Source organism: Lacerta agilis, chromosome 15, assembly GCF_009819535.1.
Source record: "Lacerta agilis isolate rLacAgi1 chromosome 15, rLacAgi1.pri, whole genome shotgun sequence".
In the NCBI taxonomy this organism is placed as follows: domain Eukaryota; kingdom Metazoa; phylum Chordata; class Lepidosauria; order Squamata; family Lacertidae; genus Lacerta; species Lacerta agilis.
In genome coordinates this window covers 31,044,931-31,068,167 of record NC_046326.1, presented here as the reverse complement: position 1 = coordinate 31,068,167, position 23,237 = coordinate 31,044,931, and the positions used below count along the sequence as shown (strand labels likewise).

Here is a 23,237-nt window from a genome sequence, read left to right as displayed (position 1 = left end):
TCCAGCATCCTGTTCCCAGTGGCAAACCCAAGGACCCAAGCACAAGAGCCTTCTCTCCTCCTGTGGCTTCCAGCAACTGGAATTCAGAAGCATCCCTGCCTCAAACTGTGGAGGCAGAGCAGAGCCATCAATAGCTTTCTTCCCCATGACCCTTAGATGAGGGAGGATTAAATGTTTTGGGGGAATAGAGGAGTGGGGAGAACCATGCATGCTGCCTTGAGCTCCTTGCAGGAAAAGGTGGGGTATAAATGCAAACAAGTGGCGCTGTGGGTTAAACCACAGACTCTAGGGCTTGCCGATCAGAAGGTCGGCGGTTCGAATCCCTGCGATGGGGTGAGCTCCCGTTGTTTGGTCCCAGCTCCTGCCCACCTAGCAGTTCGAAAGCACATCAAAGTGCAAGTAGATAAATAGGGACCGCTCCGGCGGGAAGGTAAACGGCATTTCTGTGTGCTGCTCTGGTTCGCCAGAAAGCGGCTTTGTCATGCTGGCCACATGACCCGGAAGCTGTCTTCCCCTAATGGTCAGGGGTCCCTTTACCTTTACCTTACCTAAATGCAAACAAATATTAAAGTTTCAAATCACACACGCAGGCTCAGCAAGAGGGTTTAGTGAAGTTCCATTCATGCCTTTGAAACCCCACCCAGAACTGGTGCAGCCCCACTGATGGACGAATGCAGTCTATGGATAAGGGCAGATCTGCACCTGGATGGCAGGGCAGCGTGGAGGGTCAAGTACTGCAGGTGGTTTGAGAGAAGCTGGCTCCAAAACATACCAGCGGCAGTGGGCTGCTGTCAGATTCGTGAGAGCTCGTTGCTATGCTAACACCGATAGCAGCCTTTCAGCAACCAGGCTTGGTGTCTTAGCTACGGGGGGGGGGGGGGAGATACCACAGAGAAGAAGGGAAAGGCTTAGCCAGTCTGGACGGAGACCAAGCCAGTAGAGCATGCGACTCTGAGCCCCAGGGTTGTGGGTTCGAGCCCCACGCTGGGCAAAAGATCCCTGCATTGCAGGTTAAACTGGTTGACCCTTGTGGAAACTTCCAGCTCTACAATTCTGTGATTCAGTGGCACTGAATTTCAAAACCAAGCACAACATTGACTCCATGGAGAGAATGAAAAGTGCAGTACAAGCTTTGGGGTTGAGGGACAGGCACAGGCTGTCGCATTCAACCAATTCCTACTCAAGAACATCCATCGAAATTGCCAAACCTGTTAGTCGGGTTAATATTAACTCCTATGAATCTAGAGAAGGGCCGTAACTCGGTGGCAGAGCATCTGCTGTGCATGCAGAAGGTCTTCCAAGGTTCAATTCTCGGCATTTCCAGGCAGGACTAGGCCAGATCCTGGTCTGAAATGCTGCAGAGCTGCTGCCAGTCAGTGTAGACAATACTGAGCTCAATGATCTCAGTATAAGGTAGCTAATGGTCTATCCATTGACTCTCTCTCACTCTCACTCTCTCTGTAGGACTAGTGTTGAATACCACCCCAGGTTCTATATTCAGAAGAACTGTACTCTGGAGTCATTTTATATAATGCAGCATAAGGTGAGGGTTGTGGGCAGAGAGAGAGGGGATTTAAGGGATGGCAAGAGCAGGTGCAGTGTCGGAGAGAGGGGAGTTTACTGCTTTGAATCAGAGCTGAATCAGCAGAAGTGGCTCACTGGCAAACAGGAGCCCATGGAAGGCCATAACCTAAAGCACATGCTTATTTTATTATCATCATCATCATCATCATCAAATTTATATACTACCTTTTATTAGAAGATCCTGGGGCAGTGCACATTAAAAACCCATGGAAAAACATCAAAGATACTGCAAAGATCCCCTGACCAGTTTTTCCATACATGACATTTCCACTTCATAAGGATCAGGTTGTCGGAGATGCAGAACACCCTCTTGTGGGGGTTGTTTCGCCACTCAGAAGGGACTGGGGTGGGGGGGCTTTTTCAGCTGCAGCGCTGGATCAAGAATTAGTCCAGACTCTTTTGTCATGGGCCACGTGGGGGGTGCTGGCCTGGCCAGAGGAGTGGTTGGCCCCAGGCAGGGATCTAGTGGGTTGGAAAGTTTTCTAAGCTAGGATTAGGAGAGCCTGAGGAAGAGGATTCTCGGGGAGCTCCTAGTGGGATATATAGCATTGATTAGGAATAACTTTCTGGCGCTAAGAGCTGTTTGACAGTGGAAGGGATGACCTAAGAAGGTGGTGAGCTCTCCTTCGTTGGAGGTGTTTAAACAAAGGTTGGGTGATCAACTGTCAGGGATTCCTTAGCTGCGATTCCTGCACTGCAGCAGGAGGGTTGGGCTAGATGACCCTTGGTGTCCCTTCCCATCCTATAATACTATGTGATTTCTGCTCCCCCCAGTCTCCGCAGGAGCTGCAATCAAAGCTCCAAAATCCAAACTTCTACAACTCCAGCCAACTTTGCAGAACAGCATCAACTATGGTTCCACCCCCAGCAAAATAACCACACATAAACAGGCATATCCTTGTACTTCCATTTTTAATAGATTTTTTTTTACAATATATCTCTCCATTTGCATATATCCACTGCATCTATATCTTCTTTTCCTTAAAATACACATTAAACCAAACAAGAATAAATCTAAGGGGTTGTTTTTAATAATGTTAAACCAAAAACGGAGGACCCCCCCCCTCCATAAGTGATTAGATTTCATGACGCCAAAATAAAACAAAACAAAGGAAAATTAACAACCACCCATTTCAAATGTTTATGTCAAAAAGAAAATGAGCTATGTTTGAATGTCGGTGGTTTCTTAACAAGATGCAATTCGACACACACAATAATCGTTATAGGCACAATTTATTCTCTTCCCCCTCCCTCATTCAAATCTGGGATTTTGCATTTTCCTGAAACTGCTAAGGATTTCTGAGGAACCGGGGTGTTAAAATACTTTAGTTCAATTCATAACCAGCCTCTTCACACTGCTGTTCTAGTAAAAAGGGAGCTCATAAATCTCTTTATTTTTCTCTCTCTTTGAGGTGTGGGGCAAAAAAATGTGAAGAGCAGCCAATGTAAGGCAATGGCAGAAGTAATCTTCGTCATTGGATTAGGAAGTTCCAGAAAGAAGCAGGGTTGAAATGCAAGGTGCTCTTTACTGGCTCCAAACCCCCTCACTGGGTGTAGGGAACAAGGACTGCACAGGGGCCAGTCCCATCCAATCCATCTGCTTTTTATAGGCCATATGGAAACCTATCAGCCAATCAGAAATGGAAATGAGGACAGCAGCCATGACAGAGACAATAAGAGGCTTTTTGTACATACCATGAGTCTGCAGAATGGGTCTTTTTTTGGGGGGGGGTTGTCGTTGAAAGGGAGCAGGGGGAGAGAGAATTAAAAAGAAAAACGGGGTGGAGATTCCAGCCGTTGCGTCTCTGATGAGTCCCAGTACCCTTCCAACAAGCTGCTCCTCCTGCAACTGACACTGTCAGAGGTCAAAAACGTTTCACGAAAAGTAATCCCTGTGAATCTCTTTGGATGCAGCCAGGGTGAGCTCCACAAGATCCCTGCCGTTTTGCGGTAACTGACCCCGACGCAACCCTGATATGCTTAGCAAGACGACACACAGTTTTGCTCCTCGCAGGGGGGGAAAAAGCTGCCCAAAGAGTCACCTTTCCTAAGACAAAACAAAAACCCCAACCCTGATATTGTGGGTTGTGGGCATGAGAGATAATGTGCTATGAACAAAGATCCGCCCTGGAATGGGAGAAAGCTGTGGCCCAACAACCAAGCAAGGTGGATGGTCCAGGATGATGGGAGTTGTAGTCGAAAAACACCTGGAGGACCCCGAAGCAGAGCTCCCGCTGTCCAAGGGAGGACTTCCTGCAGCTGTGTCTTCCCATTCTCAGGGAGCATGTCCTGCCCAAGCACCATCTTTTGCAGCTTTTCCCGAGCCACATTCCGCCAGCCTTTAAATACAGGCCCTTCCCGGAACAATCCTTTCCTTCTCATCGCCTCTCCAGCCACTGCCGCAACCACCTTCCTTTCACTCAGTGAAGTCAAGGAGAAACCTGCCGCCGCCTTAAAATATTGTCACGAAAACTACAGAATGGGTCCCCCCCCCCCGTGGTGCGCTCTCTGCCCTTGGGGAGAGGCAATGCTTTTTGGGCAGAGTATCCCCTTGCCAAACAGGGCCGGCTACCTTGCTGTTCCTGTTCACCCAGCTGCACTGTTCCTCGGAAACTCCAAAAAGAGACATCGAAGCAGAGGAGAGATGTCTCTCGCCTGCATGGCAGAGGGCAAAGGAGATTAAAAAAAATAAATAGAGCTAGCAACTTGGGGAAAATGTGCAACACCCTTGTCTTCCTGCCACACACAAGCACCTGGCTTTTCATGCAAGTTTGCCCTTGGAGGGGAGAAGCAACTCCTCCACCCTGGCTCCCCCTCCCAGGACAAGAGATTAAAGCCCATTTATTTCACCCAAGAGATTTTCCCTGCGCATTCCACATTCAGGAGGAACTATGTGGTTATTGCTGTGTGAAGCCAGACGGGTTAATTCATTCATCGCTCAAGAGCTGGACACATCCTGCACTGCCAGCATTCAGAGTGGAGGGGAAGAGAACCCCCACTGTCTGCCTCCGTCCCCCTTCCAGATGCCATCTTGGAAGGAGCGCCTGTCCCTTTAACCGTGGCTCCTCGCAGAGCAACCAGGACAACTTCCAGGCCACAACTTCTACGTCACTGACAAGAAACCGTGGCTGCCAGCAGCATGAGAGAATCTAGCGGAAAAGCAGGAGTGCCACCGTCTCTCACCAAGGGTCTCCTCCAACACTCCTCCAGATTCCTCCTCCTTTTTCCTCAGCTGGGGTTGCAGCCAGCTTTTCAGAGAGGAGGAAAAAAAAAACCAAAGCAGCATCCTTGAGGATTCTTTCAGCCTCGCCGTACTTCCAGATTCCTCCATTGCTTCCTTGGCCAATCCAATTATCATGGGCCAGACCCGCTTTTGAGTTTGAAATGAGGCTTCGACCAGTCCATTTCAGTTCCTTGTTCAGCTTATATAAGGAGGGGCGAGTGGTGGTGGTGGTGGGGAGATGCAAGAGGGTGGGGTGGTAGCCAGAAGGTGGCCTGGCATCTCTTCCTTCGGGGGAGGTCTTCGTTCCCTCTTGCTCCCCCCATATCATTCTTCCGAAATTCAGAGAAAGTAAATACTGTTCCACAGACATGCTACAATAGAAGTGCATACATAACTCGAGGTGACGCGCAAAGGTGCTCCAGAGAGAGAGTGTGCCCCTTTTTCCTTGGAAGTGCGCTTTTTGCTTTTACAGAATCTACATCGGGGCGGAAAGTTGACTGGCTGGCTGCCCGCGGAGTGCACATAAACGGAAGCAGAAGGGACCCCCCTTTTCCTTTCTCTGGTACCCGCACCGGGCGAAGGACGCTCGCCCCCACGGTTCCTACGGGCAAGGACCATCCCCGCTCCGAGCCGGAAAAGATCCTGTGGTTAAACGTTCCAGGGGCTCGTCGATTTGTTGGGGTAGTTAATGGCAAGGCTAAGAGCAGCAATGTTTTTCAGGGCCTGTTTGGGAAAGAAAAGGAGAGTTGTGCATCAAGGCTTGCTGAGGTTCAGCATATTCCCATTCAAGGAAATTTCTCCGGAGAAGAGGAGACTGGGAAATGTTATGAAAGCCGTTTTCAGATACTTGAAGGGCTGTTACATGGAAGATGGAGCCAGCTTGCCTATTGCTGCTTCGGAAGGCGGGATCTGAACCAATGGATTCAAATATAAGAAAGGAGATTCTAACTAAACATTAGGAAGAACTTTCTAATGGTATGAGCTGTTTGACAATGGAGTGGGCCTCCCTCAGAAGACGGTAGACTCTCCTTCATTGGAGGTTTTTAAGCTGAGGTTGGATGGCCACCTGTCAAGGATTCTTTACCTGGGATTCCTGCATTGCAGGATCCTTGGGAGTCCCCATCCAATTCTACTGTTTTATGATCCTAAGAGCATAAGAAAGGCCCTACTGGTTCAGACCAATGGGCCATCTAGTCCAGCATCCTGTTCTCACAGTGGCCAACCAGATGCCCCAATGGGAAGCTTGCAATCGGGACCGGAGCACAAGAGCAGCCTTCTCCCAACCTGTGGCTTCTGGCAACTGGTATTCAGAAGCAGTTACTGCCTCCAGCCATGGAGGCGCAGCACAGCCATTCTGCTTGAATAGCACTTTTCTGCTTTGCGAGCAACACGGGGGCGCTCTGCTGTACCCACCACCAATCACAGGGCCTCAAGGGCAATGGCAGGTGCAAAGCTCAAGGGAATCTCCAAAACAGTCTTGTGCAGACAGTGGGGGAGAGAGCGCTTCCCTAACCCCCCCTCCAATTTCATGGCACCTGTTCTAAAAAAAAGGATTTTTGCCTGGGAAGTCATAACTTTGTTGACGATGGGGCAGCAGTGTGCCTAGAGAGGGCCATCATATGTTTCATCTGGGCACAGGGCACAAAAAACTGACGTAATGCACACCTCAAGCTAAATGGAAGCAGAAGGTTTGGGAAGTGTACCCCCAAAATAGCAGGTGGGAGAGTGAGGCAAACAAGAATGGGGATTAACTTTGTGCCCTTTTTATGAACCTCCCAGAGGATTCTGGGAACCATAGGAAATCAGATGCTGGAACAGATGGGCACATCCCAACAGGCTTCCACTTGTATCAGGGACAGGGGGACCCTGCAGATGTTGCTGGCCTACAACTCCCATCACCCCCTGGGCCCACTGTGGCCATGCCAGCTGGGGCTGATGGGAGTTGGGAGCCCAACGTCATCTGGGACTGGGAGAACAGCCCCCCCCAACCCCTGTCCAGCCACCAGTCGGGCTCAAACTAAATCTGCTTCAGATTTAGAAGTCACATCACGTCTCCAACTGTTTATTCTCATGGTGCACCTGACTTTTGAGTTTCAAAATTTATCTTCTTTTGTTAAAATAATGTGAATTATCTCGAGCCCAGAGGAGACAAGAGCCTGCTGTGGTCTTATGAGAACAATGCCCAATTAAAATGCTCCCAAGAGCTTCACCCCTCCCCATTCCTAATACTTTCTGTCTCCCTGTGGAATGTCTCTCCCTTGCCCAAACTCAAAGCTTTGCTCTTTTGTCTCAAGGGTCTCCAGGGCACAGCAATTAATGCAAACCCGTCACAAAAGCAGCCTCTGCTGCTGAAGAAGTTTGGGGACAGGAGGGAAGATCAGCAGGGGCTCCTGGAGGTTTTACCTGCGCTGTACAGCGGTGGAGATGGTCTTCCGTATTTAAGGCAAGCAAGTAATCCTGCAGAGATCCAAGTTCCTAAAAGCAGAGAGTGTGAATGAGAGCTAGGAGCAAAATCCAGGAACAAGCTTTCACAGCAAGTGTGTTTTCATAATGGCATTGCATGAGGGAAATAAACTAACTCACCCATGGATCCCAAAATACGTAAAACAAAAGTGAAGGGGAGGGAGGAAGAGAAAGGAGGAAGAGCAGTCTAATCCAGTGATGGCCAGACTTGTCCCTCCAGCTGTTTGGGGACTACAACTCCCATCATCCCTAGCTAACAGGACCAGTGGTCAGGGATGATGGGAATTGTAGTCCCAAAATAGCTGGAGGGACAAGTCTGGCCATCACTGGATTAGACTGCTCTCGGTCTAATCCGATGGCTTGGCAGCTGTTCCCAGCACCAGGAAGAAGACAGAAGCACTTACGCTAACTCTGCTCTCGGTGACAAAGAAAAGCTCGGTCAGCGCCCGGTGCAGTGGGAGGAGAATCCCCGATTTGGTCACATCGTGGCGCATGCTGTTCTCCATGCGGCTGAAAAGGTGCCAGAGCGGCTTCAGCAGAGTGAGGTCACAGTCCCTGAAAGAAAGAGGAAGGTTGAGTTAACAAAAGGGCTGAAATTCTGAAGAATAGCTGTCCTCAGTCCCAGTCTGATTGCAAAAGCCCTCTTCACCTTCTAACTACATAACGTAAGTGCCCGCTGGATCAGGCCAGCAGCACATCTAGTCCAGCATCCAGCAGTGGCCTGTGGGATTTGAAAACAAGAGGCCCCATGGTTTCCAGCAGCTGGTATTCAAAAGCACTGCTGCCTGCAACTGTGGAGGCGGAGCAGAGACATCATGGCTAACAGCCATCGGAAGCCATGAAATTGTCCAATCCTCTTTAAAGCCACCCAAGTGAGTGACCATCGCTGCCTCCTGTGGGAGGGAGTTCCATAGTTTAAAGAGGAGCCACCACCTTCCCTAGGTGTGTTGATTTCTCAAGCTCCTGAATGGAATATATTCATGTATTTTTATTTTGCCTTTCTACCAAGGAGCTCAGGGGAGGGTATGTGGTTTCATGTCCCCACACCCACCCCAGGTTTAACATTCAGAACAACCCTTTGGGGTAGGTTAGGTACAAACTGGCACAAGGTCACCCAGTATGTTTTATGGCTAAGGATGGATCTGAAACCAGTTCTCCATGGTCTAACACAAGCTGGTGGTGGGCAGAGCTGGAGATTAACTAGTCCAAAACAAAGGCTGCTCTACTTCCAATTTTCAACATGGGTACGTCAGATTTGAGTTCCCTAAGCAGGTTGACTCAGAAGTAAGAACTATTGGTTTGATGGGGTTACCCAATTAAGCACATGTAGGATTGTTTTGGTTTTGTAACACAACTGACTCATACAGTCAATGTTCTGAAAATCTAATGAGAGCAATTCCTTTCTGACTTTGGTGCAATACACACACACACACACAAAAAATATATCCAGAGGTGAGAAAGGCGAGTCATTAGACAGTAAGGGTGGAAGTCTGACGAGGTGGAAGGGTGGGGCAGCTTCAGGAGGTCACATAAAATGAAGTTGGGAGGCACTAAACTGTTCCTGGGCCACAAGTTGACCAGCTGTGAATTAAAGGATTCCATACAGCAGGACTGAGAAAAACCTTGGTGAACATCTGCCGGGACAGGTAGATGGCACTGAGCTAGATTTGTAAGTTACATCCTGTCTTAGTTCAGGTGGGAGAGCTGGGAAGGAATTTACTTGTATTTTTTAGACTGTGGGCCTGCAGGGCAGGGACTGAATTGATCATATGTAAGCCATTCTGGAAGCTTTTCTGGCTGAAGTGCGGGGAAAACAAATGCTCTAAATAAGTAACTAATAAAAGCAGGTGCTTTGTACGAGGGCCTTGAATATATCCCAGTATTATCTGGCTTACAGAATGACTCTTCTGGCCGCTGATTTTAAAAGCAGAGGCATTTGCATGATAAACCACTTCCCACCACTTCCTTGCACAACATTAGCTTTCCCAAACATTGTGGGTAGACGAGGCCTCCAACGGCTGAGTCCTGTGGCGATTGGGCCAGAACTTATGGAGAGAAGGAGCACCAACACAGCCATTTGTGGCTCAAACCTGTTTCGAATGACATTTCTTTTGCCTTTATCACGGCCATGTCCACCTCTCTGCACATTGGGGGGGGGGGGCGCGGCGGGCGGGCGGAAGCAGATCTCAGATTAAAAGAGCAGCATTCAGAATCATGAAATAATATTTCAAAAGAAATCACGAGGCACAAAAACACTGCTATCTTTGTGGTGGGGAATTTATGTTTTTGTTTTATTTTTTGCTTTTCATGAGGACTGGAAGCTTAGTGGGGGAAAAGCAAAGCTGAGACTGGCAGGCATACCTCTCGCTGCAGCACTGGACTATCCTAAGGAGCAGGTGGATGGCCTTCAGTCGCTGGTGGCCAGTTTGCCTGCAGGCCACGCCCACCTGCCACTCCCAGATTTTGGCCAATGGGATGTGGGGGATGACCCTTTCCTCCGACAGCATCTGCTTCAGGATCTCGAAGCCTGGAATTCAAAATACGTACATTGAACACTCCATAGTGCCATTCTGCTTGTCCGATGTGTTCCTTCTCCACACTGCATATACAGTGTAAATGACACAGTCAAATGCTAAGCAGGTCATGCAGTTGTTTAGAGCTGGTGTCTTTTAGTCTCTTGTCTTAACAGACTGTCCTGAAGTGAGCCATGGATAGTGAGGAGACCAAACTACCATTTTCCAGTGAACTGAATAAAGATGGACCTTACAGTTTCAAAATCAGGTGCTTTTTTTATTTTTTTAGGTCTTTGTGTTTCTTAGCGCTTCCTACGTTTTTCTGCAACAGCTATGTTCCATAGCCAAACCCCACTGTGTCGCTAGAGCTGAGTTAGTAGCTGCTTCCCAATACAGTATTGCGTCAAGAGATTTCTAGCTGCAGATATGGAAAAGTTTTAGTAGGTCCTGAAACAGAAAGTCCTCTATAAACATATTTAGTAAAGCTAGCTTCAGAATAGGTTGTATCACTTGTCCCATAACAGAAGAAACCTCTTACTCTTAACCCTAACACAGGTACTTATTTGTCTAAACCAGCCTACTCTCCAGATGTTTTGGGCTACAACTTCCATCAGTCCTAGCCAGCTTGGCTATATGATGCTGGGCGCTGATGGGAGCTGTAGTCCAAAAACATCTCAAACAAGCAAGGTAGGCAAAGGCTGGCCTCAATGTTTTCAACTATGCAAAACCAACCAACAATTAAAAAGGCGGAAATTGAAAGAGCAGACCAATAAGCAGAGGCAGCTAGTCAACAGCAGTTGATTTATTAAGGGCAACCAGGGGGAAGGTGTAGCTTACGGATGATGCTGGACCCACCATCATCCCTGACCTTTAGCCATGCTGGTTGGGGCTAATGGCAGCTGGAACCCAGGAACATCAGGAGGCTCATAGGTTTCCCAGCCCTGAGTTAAGATATTGTAAACTGCCCTCCCTCAAGTTTTTGCCCCAAGTGGCACATAGGACAGTGAACTCTTATGGAATTCACGGCAGAGAAGGCTACTGCTGCCTACCAACCATGACATTTATGCTCTGCCTCCACAGCTTCTGAATACCAGTTGCAGGAAACTGCAGGAGGAGAGAGCGCTCTCATGCTCAGGTCCTGCTTGTGGGTTTCCCATTGAGGCATCTGGCTTACTGGCGCAAGAACAGGATGCTGGGCAAGGTGGGCCACTAGCCTCATCCAGCATGCTCTTATTAGGTTCTTATAAATGAAAGCTCCCGTTTGCATGAATTGTAATGTTTTATTTCAAACACCATTCCGCCATCAAGCTTTTGCGCTCTGCACAGAAGAGACACCCATGCTGCGTTAACACCGTCTTGGGTTATTGTCCCCTCTCCTCCACTGCCCAGTGTGATCTTGAGAAAGAAAAAACAACAGGCTTTGCTCCAAGATTCCCGGCCCGTCACAAGGAAAGCGAGACTACAACCATCTTTGACTTGTGGCTCTGAAAAGCACTTACCTGTCTGGAACCTCCCCAGGTGACCTGCCGTCACTGTAAACTTATAACCCCATTCTGTGTTGCTCATGTCCGTGGTGAATCGATAGTAGAGGGTATCCCCTGTTACAAGAGCGAAGGAAAGCGTTCTCTTAAGCAGGGACACAGACAATCTCACTCAAAACGCACACTATAAGCAAAGGGGCAGGGGCAGTTTTGAGGATCAGGCCAAGCTGCATGTCTGTGTTTTGCTGTTTTTCGGATTCCTGGCAGTATCCTGTGTGTTACATGGAGCAGGATCATCTCATTTTTTAATTTTTTTTTAGAAAAATAAAAATGTCATGGCCTAAAGGGTTTTATAACTGAGCACCTACTGCCTCCTGAACACACCTCAAACACAACCCTAAAACCACCTCAACTTTTCAGAATTCAGCGTTGCAAAGGAAATCGCTCAAAGATTTCTGCACTGAGGAGCGGTTTGTTTTTTCAAAGGTAATTTGCAAGACAAAACAGGATTCTGATCCCAGATGCTGAAACGTCTGCTATTAGCAAATCGCTAATACGTTGCCATGTTTTCTGCATCTTTTAAAAATATTTTTGACAGGCAACATGTTCTGAACAAAGGCAGGATTTTATGGAACTCTCTCTACATTAATAAACCTCTCCCTGACGATGCTAAGGAAGCGATGACTCACAGCGCAGGACAAGACATATGGTGTTTTTTGTTCTCTGCCAAGCTAAAGGAACGAAACACATGAGAGCTAAGGGGTGGTGGGGAGAAGAAATTAGGTCAAAACTGAGCCCACTTCAGAATGCGGAAAGGGAGAAAGTTAAACTGTGGAACTCACTCCGGCAGGAGGAAGTGATGGCCACCAATTTGGATGGCTTTAAAAGAGGATGGGACACATTCATGGAGGAGAAGAGGGCTATTGATGGTTGCCAGCCATGATGGCTATGCTCTGCCTCCACAGCTGGAGGCAACAATGAGGGCAGAGGAACTACCAAGAGGGTCTCCTCTGCTGATCTCAGCACCCGAGAGGGTCTGTAGGGAAGGAGGCAGCCTTTCAGGTATTTGAATGACTTGACACTCCAATACAAATATGGTGGGCCCTAAAAAGATACACCTCAAGTGTCAAAAGCCAGAGTAAGGAGGGCCTCCTCTATAGTGGCCCCGGAGTTGTGGAAACTCCCGTCTTCCAAAGAAGCACCTTCACTGTACAGCTTCTGGAAGATGCTGAAGATGCACCTCCTTCCCCTGGCCCATCATATTTGTATGACCATAAACAGCTTTAAACCGTTTTTAATGGTATAAAGAGGTGTGGGGTATAGTTATTAATAATAAATTAACATGTCCTGATTTAAGGTAAGGCGGGGAAGATGCAGGAGGAGAAATGATTTTGAGGAGATATGGAGGGTATTTGAAGAATTTGTACTGTTAAAATGGAAAGGGGTTAAACCATTGCAAGAGGTGTTGGAAGTTTTGGGAGGTTGGATAGTTATAATGGAATGGTCTCGGGGGTGGGGTGCACATTGTTACATTTATTTATTTATTTTGCCTTTATGAAAATAAATAATAGACAAATAAATAATAAATAAACTGTTTTTAATGTTGTTTTGATGTCGTAACATACCCTTGGAGCGAAGAGTAGCTAATAAAATAATATAAAAATATACAATTCATCCTTCAGGAGGTTTCAGCTATAGTCTCTCAAATAACATCGCTGAACCCACTTGCTGGCCCCATTCCCTGAGGACACCCAACAAGTGACCAGTAAGGCTAGTTCTTTTTCTTCTGGCAGCTACAAAATTGGAGCTGTCTTGCCACTGGAGTGTCTGTTCTGCATTCCCGATGGGACGTTTGGGGAAGTGTGGGGTCTGGTGTTGTCATAGAAGTTAATGCAAGTGGAACAGACTGCGTAGGGAGGTGACGAGAACCAACTCTCTTTTTTATAGTATATGATGGCCACTCACAATATTTGTCAACCGGAGAAAAAGATGCTCCTACTAAACTGCCAGTGTCTCAGACTACGCTCTTGAGAGACTTGCTCCTGCCCTGTGGAAGGAGCCCCTTCATCTGAGCATCACAGTTCATGTATGCCCAGTTTCATTTAGTACCTAGACGACTTTTGCTTCTTAAGCTGTATCAATACGTCTGGCATCTAAGTATCACCAGAGAGTGTCAGCGCTATGTTTGCTAGCTTATTTAAGGGTCTCCCTCCCCTCAACAATGCTGAGAAACTTTACCTGGGAGCTCGAAGTCTGTCCACTTGTGCGGAGGCCCGCTGAAGGTGTGGCGATCGTGGATGAAGTCACAGCTGCTGGCTACAACCAGCTCATCACAGCCCTCTTCAGTGTTACACTGAGAATCAAACTTGACGGAGAGGTATATAGCACCGGGGATGTGAACCTTATCCTGTGGGAGAGAGCAGGTGCCAAGCTTAACAGAGGACCAACGTGCACCACAAAGACAGCTGAGCGCATGTGAGGAATTGGGGTCACAGCCCATCACTGGAGGCGAGGGCCCCAGAAAGCTGCCCAAGGTGAAAGGCAGCCCTTGGGCTGGGAAAGGTTCCTAATCACCACTGTAAACAAAAACGGGAAGGAATCCAACAAGAGAGAACGCTGGCTGACTCAAAATTAGAATGGCAGCCGGGGTAGATGTTTGGAGTGACAAACCCGAGGACACAGAAGAACCTTGGTTGAAAGGTAAACACTGAAAGGGCAATGCTATTCTATGGATTCAAGTTTCATATCCTGAATCTGCAGGCTGGGAAGAGAGAACCAGCTTAGTTTAGTTCTCGCAGCAAACAAGCTAAAAATGAAAGGCTCCGATGAGTCTGGAACGCTAAGAGGTGGCTGCTCTCTGCGGCTCTTCAGAACAATTCACTCCTCCAGCTTCTCCTCCATATGGATTTCTGCACGGAGGGTGGCTGAATCATCCCAGGGCTAAGATGCACCAGAACGACCCATGTTCTAAAGAGGACTCTGCTTGTTCTGCCCAGGCATGATTCACTCCTCTGGAGGTCTCCATGGTGCATTATTAAGAGAGCTGAGACAGGTAAGAGTGACTCATGCGGAGAAAAAAGGTGGACTCCAGGGGTGGGAGGCTCCTCTAGACTGTGGGGCAAACTTGGGCCTCCTCATTTGGCTTACAAAGCTATTCTGGGGAAGTCATATCTCCTGCTCCACAATGTCTTTACACAATATATCAGGTGCAGTGTGGATAAGGGGAAGGCTTCAAAGGAGCAATCAAGAGGTTAAGGTGGGCTTCTGGTTTCTTCGCTGGAGCAAGGCACACTCAGATCCACCTCTCAGCTGATAGCTGGTAGGAGCACACTTTGCCCAAAGAGGGGGAGGCAGTTTGCATTCAACAAAAACCTCTTCTGCCTCCCAGTGCTGCTCTTTGGAGCTGCCCCGGTGTGGCTCCTTCCCACCTCCCACGAAGGAGCCACAGGTTGTTGCACCCTCTTGTAAAATTCCCTTGTGCGGAGGTTCCCAAGCTTAGGAACTGCAGCACATATGCCACCCTCCGAGCATACCTACACATAAATTATCTCAGTCATCCAACCTACCTCAGAAGGTAGGCAAGAACTGCTATACCCCATTTTGCACATGGGGAAACTAAAGCCAAGACTGTGTTGCTCATCTTAAGGGTTTTTGCCTGGATGGAATGTGTCCTTGTACTCTGATAACGCCTCTTGCTTGCAAGGGTGGAGGACAGAGAGGGTTGTGTGAAGGCGTGTGGTCACTAGCTGGCATCTGCTGTCCCGCCCACTCTTGCCTCTGGCCACGCCCACCACTGGCATGTAGCCCCACCCCTGCCCAGAAGTTTGCCCAGAAGAGAACATGGCCAAAAAAGGTTCCCTGTGCCCGTCCTACTTGGAAACCAGCCTTCGTAAGTAAAGCCATTAAGGCCATTTTCTCTCTCCTGCCCACGTCCCTGCTCTTGGTGGGTCGTCACCGTAATGTCACACAGGTGATTTCAGACTGCTGGGGGGGGGGGAAATACCTCAAAATTTGTGTTGTTGTTATAAGGGTGCTTGGACTCCCGCACTTGGACGGCCATCCCGGGCTCCTCCATGAACTGACAGGCCGTCAACGCCATCGTCGCCAACATGCTTTCGTTGCAGCCGCGGAGCACTTTCAGGAGAATCTGCAGAGAGCACAAGTTAAACCGGCTTCAGAAGGCGAATGCGGGTTTGCAGGTGCAGCACAGTTGGTATCATCATCATCACTCCATCAGCTCTGCTGAGACAGACCAGCCCCATCAGACTTCTCCCCTCAACTGGCACCTGGGGGCAGCCAAAGGCTCATTCCATCAGCTTTGCTGAAAGACCAACTTCATCAGGCACCTCCCACCCTTGAACTGTGCCGGCTGGTCAATATGAGAACAGCCCTTTAAGAACTGGTTCCTCAGCTTGATTTCCCTCCCTGTCCCTTTTCCATTGTGTGCCATGGGTGTAAGCTTGTGGGGCAGGGAATGCCTCGTTTTAATTGATTGCATGTATTCTCTGGCAGGTTTTAAAGAGCCCTTTCCAAAGTCACAATCTTTCAATATGCCGTGTGTGTGTGTGTGTGTGTGTGTGTGTGTGTGCGTGTGTGTACCTTCTCGCACAGCTGTTTCTCCTCCAGCTGCAAAAGCATATCCAGGATGTACGTCATGTGAGCCGGACCGCTGAGCTCCAGCATCTCCTCACTGATCGCCACGTCGTCGGGCCACTTGGCCAACAGCAAAGCAAGGGCGTGCCTCGCATAAAGGACGGCGGTGGCATCGTTGACTCGGTAGAGGTAGCCGCGCACGGCCTTTTTGCTCCTGGAGTCCAGCTCCTTGTGCAGGAGGACGGAGCTCTTGGTGCGACGTTGCTTGGCGTAGCTGAGCTGGAGGTCGCTTTCCGTGTTAGTGATGAGCTTCTGGGTGATGGGGTTGGATTCTTCTGTGGCCTTGTTGCAGGGGGCAGGCTTGGACTGTAAAACAGGAGCAGGCTGCAGAGATTCGGGGTTATATTTCACTCCGAAATCCAAAACCACTTACCACTCTGGGGCTTTTCTAGGCAGATGCAGCCCACATATTTTGCGGCGGCTGTTTTCCATAGCTACCATGGACTAGAAACTTGCATTACTGTGAGGCAGCTGAGGCTGAAAGACATCAGTTCTTAACCCAACTGAGCATCCTGGCTGAGTGGGGGGTTTAAACAGAGGTCTCTCGTGCCCAACTCTAACCACTACACTTAACAAAATGACGACATTATGAACCTTTTCTAAACTGAATATTTATGTACTGCTTCTTCCTTCTTCTGTATACTCCCAATTCCTGGGATTCTGCAGTTTGAACATGCTGGATTCATTGCTATTTGCCCACCTGAATACTTCCAAATGTTTTATTTTATGTGCATTACGTTAGGTGCTCCTAGTACACTGACGTACGTGGAAGACTCACCAGACATGGCACAATGATCATGTCCGTATCGAGCGCTTTGGAACTCTGCTCCTCCGACCGCAAGCACTTGCTGGGCTGCCATTTCTGAGCCAATGTCCGGATCCTCTCATCCGTTGTCACCACGTCACCGTCAAACCTTTAAGGGCGCACCCAAGCATTTTGCAGTCAAATTCCAGAAACGTAAATAAAAAAACAGGATCTTTGCATGAAAAGCCTTCTCCATTTACATTCCCGATGCTACTTCCCCTGGAAGGCTCTTGTTTGCTGAAATCCTGAATACGCTGATTGCAAAGCAGTTAAGCATTTAATGCCTCCCAGCTTTAATTTGCAAGATGCAAATGGCGTGGAGAGCTGAGTTGGCTGACAGCAAGAAGCCAACCTACCACTTAGCTGCTCTCCAAGGGGAAGGAGTATATACAGCGCAGGGAAAGCCTACAGGCTGCCTGCTAGATGATGATGGACTCCAACTCCCAGCATCCCCAGCTACCAGTATGGTCAACGGTCAGGATCATCATTATTCTACTTAATTTATTAATCGCCTTCTAAACCACTGTCCCAAGATCATCTACAAACAAGGTAATTCAAAAACAGCTTAAAAGCACGAAAACAGCAAATGCATTTAGACGAAAACTAAAACCCTAACAAATGGGCACTCGTGGTAAAGACCCCTTTATCCCACTGTGATAGCGTGTTGGAACAAAATTATCTCCACTTTTTTCCAGAGCCATGCTAAAAGCCCTGTTCCCAAGTTGCCACAAAGTGGGTTTCTGAGGCCTTTGGAACTTGCAGGAGAGAAAGAAAGCAGTGAGCTACTGAGACTGTAAGGGATGGGGTGGTCGCTCAAGCAACCTGGTCCTAGGTTGAAGGGAGGTGGTGTCTGATACACATCTACAGCTGGCTGCTCTTGTTATAGTGGAAGAACCTGACACCAAGGCCTGCGCCTGGACTGCCTCAATGGCAGACTCACTTCAGAGGACGAATGCTCCTCTGCACAATGCAATTCCCTGCACTACATTGGGTGAATACTGTCCTTTAGAAAGGTACTCAACTCTTCCTCATAACAGTTCATTAAAACACACACACACACACACACACACACACACACACACACACACACAACCCCTTCTTCCCCATCCCACTCCTGGAAAGGTGGTATCCATAATGCTCTTTCCCTCTTTTATTTATTAGTCCTTTTATGTTGTTATCTCACCTTTCTTCCATCATGGAACCCAAGAAGGCAGACATGCGCTTCCTAGGCAGTCACCCACCCAAAGCACTGGCCAAGACCCCAGATGTGCTCAGCTCCAGCAAGGTGGTGGCCTCATACGCCTTCAAAACATGTCCTTTTGTTCCAACATTGATCGGTCAAGCCGGTGCATGCACCCACCCAGCTTCTCATTTCATTTCCAGCTAGCCTTGGGAACTCCTTTACCTCTTCTGGACCTCCAGGAAGAAAGAATCGGTCCTTTTCATTTGCAATTCATACATGGCCCGAAGGATATGCAGAGGGGCATCAAGGGCATCGTGGGTCATCTAGAATTCAGCAGGGGTAAAAAGTGAGGGAAAAGGTCGGTGCTTTTACTGTTTGCTTCTGGGGGACTGTGATTCAACAATGGGTGTGTGAATTGCACGTGCTGCATGTGTGAGTCAGCCTTTGGAAGTCCCAAATTTGAAATCGGGTTTCATGAGCACATTTAAGCAATGCATTCATTAAGCTGTCTTTAGTTAGTATTTTGTGGGGCCACAGAAAGGGGAGTTCCTGTTGCCTAATCTATCAGTTCATCCTGAGAACCATCAGAACTTCTCCCAAAGCTGCTGGACAAAGATGTAAAAACAGCATCAGCAACGATAGTACCTCAAAGACTAAGGGGTTTCCTCCTATGGACTAGAGTTCATTTCAGAGAAAGATACTTCACACATCTGATGAAGTGGGCTCCAGTCCCTAGGTCTGGACATGTTTGGAAACTAGCCAACTGCACAAAGGTAAATATTACACTTCTTGCTCCACCCACTTTTGCCTCTAGCCCTGCCCACCACTAGCATGTGTTCCATCCCCCAAAGGGAATGGAACACATGCTAGTGGTGGGCAGGGCTAGAAGGGAATGTGACCCCACAAGCTGAAAAGGGTTCCCCACCCTTGAAATAAGACCCGATCTGTGCAATGTGAGCTAACATACTGTGCTGCTTGGTGGCCTGGGGTAGCTCAGTTGGGAGAGCACATGACTCTTAATCCCAGGGTCGTGAGTTCGAGCCCCACATTGGGCAAAAGATTCCTGCATTGCTGGGGGTTGGACTAGATGACCCTTGTGGCCCCTTCCGACTCTACAATTCTGAGATTCTTGCCTGTTGCTAAAGTCCCCTACTACCCACCAGATAGATGTCAAAAAGCGTACCAGGAAGCATATTTTGGTGGTTTCGTCCAAGCCCTCCAGCGGATCGAGCCTGTTCTGGTCAGCATCTGTGGGAGTGACAGCAGACTGATCCAACGCTTGATCCTGGTCCCTTTCACCAAGGTCTGGGCCCTTGTGCTCCGCCAGGGAGCTTATCTCCTTTTTTGATGAGTACAGCATGATTGACAAGATCTGCAAGAAACAAAATGCAACTTGAATGTCGGTGACAGACCAACCAGGCCACACAACGTGTAGGCTGACCTTCGTCAACCTGGTACCTTCCAGATGTTTGGGACCAGCTCCAATAATAATAAAAATAATAATCATACTCATAATAATAATAATGATGATGATGATGATTTTTAAACCCCACCACTCTGGGTGGTTTCCAACAAATAGAAAAAATAATAAAATGTCAAACAATAAAAACTTCCTGATACATCCCAGCCAGCATAGCCATATCTGATCGGAGTTGTGGTCCAAAGAATATGGAAGGCATCAGGCTGGTGAACTGTGCTATAGAGCCTTTTTTTTTTTTGCTAAGGATGGAGGTATAAATTCCTTAAATACAATTGCAGTCAACATCTGAATCAATGCAACGTACGTGGCTGCCCTGTACAGAGTTAGGCCATTGGGCCCCCCAGCTTCGCACTGTCTGATATGGCAGCGTGGGAAAGTCTTTGGAAAGGAGATTTAAAATTTACAGCATGCTGACGCATTAAAAGAAAACCACATGAAGATGACGTACAGATGGTATTTGATACCTAGCAAGCTGGCAAAAATGTGTAAGTCTTAATGTTGGAAGTGTAAAGAGAAAGAGGGTACTTTTTCACATGTGGTGGTCCTGTAAGGTTGGGAAATGATTTATAATGAATTGGGAAAAAATGCTTAAAATAACTTTTGTTTAAAAACCAGAAGCGAATGTCCTTTTAGGTATACTTGGAGAAGAGGTGCCAAAAGATCAGAAAGAACTACTTATCTATGCTACCACGGCTGCCCAAATGATATATGCACAACACTGAGAAGAGGAACTGACATCAAAAACAGGTGGGTAGCCGTGTTGGTCTGCCATAGTCAAAACAAAATAGGAAATTCTTTCCAGTAGCACCTTAGAGACCAACAGAGTTTGTTCTTGGTATGAGCTTTCATGTGCATGCACACGAAAGCTCATACCAAGAACAAACTCAGTTGATCTCTAAGGTGCTACTGGAAAGAATTGACATCAAAAAGATATGATTGGCAACTAAAATTAATGGAATAAGCAGAGATGGCAAAACTTAGGAGAAGATTAAGAGATCAGGATGATAAACTTTGTAGCAGAATGGGGGAAATTTAATGAATACGTATATGAAAACAAACAAAAACATTAGCAGGATTGATATAAACATGAGTTGTAAGGATTTTAAGGGAATTAAAAAAGATAAATGGGTAAAAAGGATAAATTAATATATGCAGTAAGAGAATCTGAGAGAAAAATAAGAAACTGCAGAAGAGGAGGGAGGGAAGTCGCAGAAAACATTACTGGATTTGTGTGTGATTTATATTTATTGTTGAATAATGTAAAATGGGAAATAAAAATGTATTTTTTAAAAAAATGAAAGGACTGGCAGGAGGCTCAAGAGGAATTAGTCCTGTTTAGGATTTCATAATAAGGCTCAAAATGAACACAGCTAAGAGTTTCTCCAGACCTCCATAACTGATGCATGAAAGGTCACAAGAGGAAGAAGGCAAGGTTGGTGCAAGGATCTCCTCTACACCCCTGCATAGCTTGAGCCCTCATGTGTTCTCTTTGGAGGACTGGAAAGAGCTACCACAGATGAGCAAAAGGAATCCTTTCAGATGCAGGGGATCAGCAGCCCCGACAACTTGAAGAAGCCCCAGCATTACCTCCAAGTCTCGGAGAAGCCAGGTCTTACTGAAGCCTGTTCCTTTGCTGCACTTCTTCACCAACAATTTAAGCAGACCTGTCTGAAGGAAGGCGGTGCGAATTTCCTCAAAGGGATGCATCTGCCAAAGGCAGGGGAGAAAAGAAAAACCTGTTGAAACCAGATGTATCGCAGCCCAGATGGAAAACTGCTCGCATGGTGTGGCTTTCGTGCAATCTTTACATCTTAAACCTTATATTTGGCTGCATGAATTATACTCTCTGAATTATACTCTCTGAACCGCTTCTTCTTTTTCTGCATCTGAACAACAACATCATATTCAAAAGGCATTGGGTGCATGAAGAAATGGGGAGCGACCAGGAATAATGCAAATCTTCTTCCAGCACCTTTCCCGAGGTTTGCCCCCTTGTTTCTTTGGACTGAGATTGGCACCGTCCTGCTTTCTTCTACAGCACGGGCCGGGGGCCGGATGCGGCCAATCGCCTTCTCAATCCGGCCCACGGACAGTCCAGGAATCAGCGTGTTTTTACATGAGTAGAATGTGTCCTTTTATTTAAAATGCATCTCTGGGTTATTTGTGGGGCCTGCCTGGTGTTTTTACATGAGTAGAATGTGTGCTTTTATTCAAAATGCATCTCTGGGTTATTTGTGGGGCATAGGAATTCGTTCATTTTTCCCCCTAAATATAGTCTGGCCCCCCACAAGGTCTGAGGGACTGTGGACCTGCTGAAAGTTTGCTGACCCCTGTTCTACAGGCCACTTCCAAAGTCAAATGGATTTCACGTTTGTTTCCCCCTCTTCCCTCCCCGTTCCTTTCCCCTTGTGTGCTATGTTCTCTCTTTTCAGGGGGCATTTAGTTTTAATGGCTTGTCTGTAAGCCACTCTGGGAACCTTTTCAGCTGAAGAGTGGGGGATCCCAATGCTCTAAACCAGGGTTTCCTAAACTTGGGTCTCCAGCTTTTGTTGGACTACAACTCCCACCATCCCTAGCTGGCAGGACTAGTGGTCAGGGATGATGGGAGTTGTACTCCAACAACAGCTGGTGAAACCCTGCTCTAAATAAATAAGGTGTAGTGAAGACCACTGGCTTCGCTGCCTATATCCACCGCATATAGTACCTGCCACGCTATACCGTACCTTAAGCGTCCTGTATAGCCCCTTCAGGGCAAGAGATAAGACCCAGGTTGCTTCCACAGCCTCTGCAAAGCTGCTGTTGATGCTGGTCTGGAGGAGATGGCTGGTGATGAACACAAAGTGCTGGAGGTACTGCCGCAACTGGCACCGAGACTCGTCATCGCCTTGTCCGCATGGCTGAACCAGTTGGAGGTCTTTCACTAGAAAGCAGAGGAAGGAGGTGATTGTGCAGGTCTCTGCTGGGGATTTTGGCCTGGTTCAGTACTTGGGGCAACCTTGACCCAAAACCCCAAGTGTTACACGGAGAACAACAACCCAAACATAAATTCTATTTGCTTTAAAAATAAACAAAATCAGGTATGCATGAAAGTGGAATGTGCTGCAGCATTTATTTTGCCAAACATGCCACTATTTAAGCAGCCACCTCTGAGCTTCTGTCTAGCAAAGTAATGCATAAAAGTGGTGATGCGTGCAAAGAACCAAACACTTGAAACCCATTCTCAAATCCCATTCCATTAATTTCCTGCAACAGTGAAAAATGAACTGCCTTAGAAATAATAAAAGAAAATAGGATTCATGGGGTTCCACAACAGTCTTTGTGTTGTGTGACCATCACTCTCATTCATTCATTCATTCATTCATTCAAACATTTTTATTCCTTCTGCCTGCCAAGCTCATTTTTACTTCTGATCTCTGGCATTGGTGCCTTTATATGGATTTTTAATGATGTGCATTTTATTTGTGGCGTGGTGGTATGCAACTAAGTTCCATTCACAGCAGACCCGTTGAAATTAATGAATGTGACTTCATTACAGCCACAAGTCTACTCTGAGTAAAGCTTAAGTTGAATACCAACCTGCAAGACTAATTGCAGCCGTTAAGAGTCGACAACAGGTTTTCCACACCTATCAGCTGATCACCCATTCCCACCACCCTTCTGAGTAATACCCCTCCCCACTCCCTCACTATATTTAAGGATCTGGTGACTTCTGTTTCAGTGTATCTGAAGAAGTGTGCATGCACACGAAAGCTCATACCAAGAACAAACTCAGTTGGTCTCTAAGGTGCTACTGGAAAGAATTTTCTATTTTGTTTCGACTATGGCAGACCAACACGGCTACCCACCTGTAAC

At 47.4% G+C, this 23,237-nt stretch overlaps 1 protein-coding gene across 2 annotated transcripts in view; it reads right to left on the bottom strand.

The window, feature by feature from the left end:
• Positions 1–4,315: 4,315 nt before the first annotated feature.
• ZZEF1 (zinc finger ZZ-type and EF-hand domain containing 1) overlaps positions 4,316–23,237 on the bottom strand; it is a 76,976-nt gene continuing 58,054 nt past the window's right edge. Inside the window, exons 43-55 of one of the 2 annotated variants that reach the window (XM_033171749.1) lie at positions 22,109–22,305; positions 20,973–21,092; positions 19,089–19,277; positions 18,128–18,228; positions 16,696–16,831; positions 15,864–16,241; positions 15,268–15,411; positions 13,503–13,671; positions 11,283–11,381; positions 9,632–9,797; positions 7,675–7,825; positions 7,211–7,282; positions 4,316–5,530 (exon numbers count right to left, since the gene is read on the bottom strand). In XM_033171749.1, coding sequence (XP_033027640.1) covers positions 5,456–5,530; positions 7,211–7,282; positions 7,675–7,825; positions 9,632–9,797; positions 11,283–11,381; positions 13,503–13,671; positions 15,268–15,411; positions 15,864–16,241; positions 16,696–16,831; positions 18,128–18,228; positions 19,089–19,277; positions 20,973–21,092; positions 22,109–22,305 — 1,997 coding nt within the window. In that variant the 3' untranslated portion in view covers positions 4,316–5,455. The remainder of the gene's footprint in view (positions 5,531–7,210; positions 7,283–7,674; positions 7,826–9,631; positions 9,798–11,282; positions 11,382–13,502; positions 13,672–15,267; positions 15,412–15,863; positions 16,242–16,695; positions 16,832–18,127; positions 18,229–19,088; positions 19,278–20,972; positions 21,093–22,108; positions 22,306–23,237) is intronic. The other variant, XM_033171750.1, reaches the window with a different exon arrangement.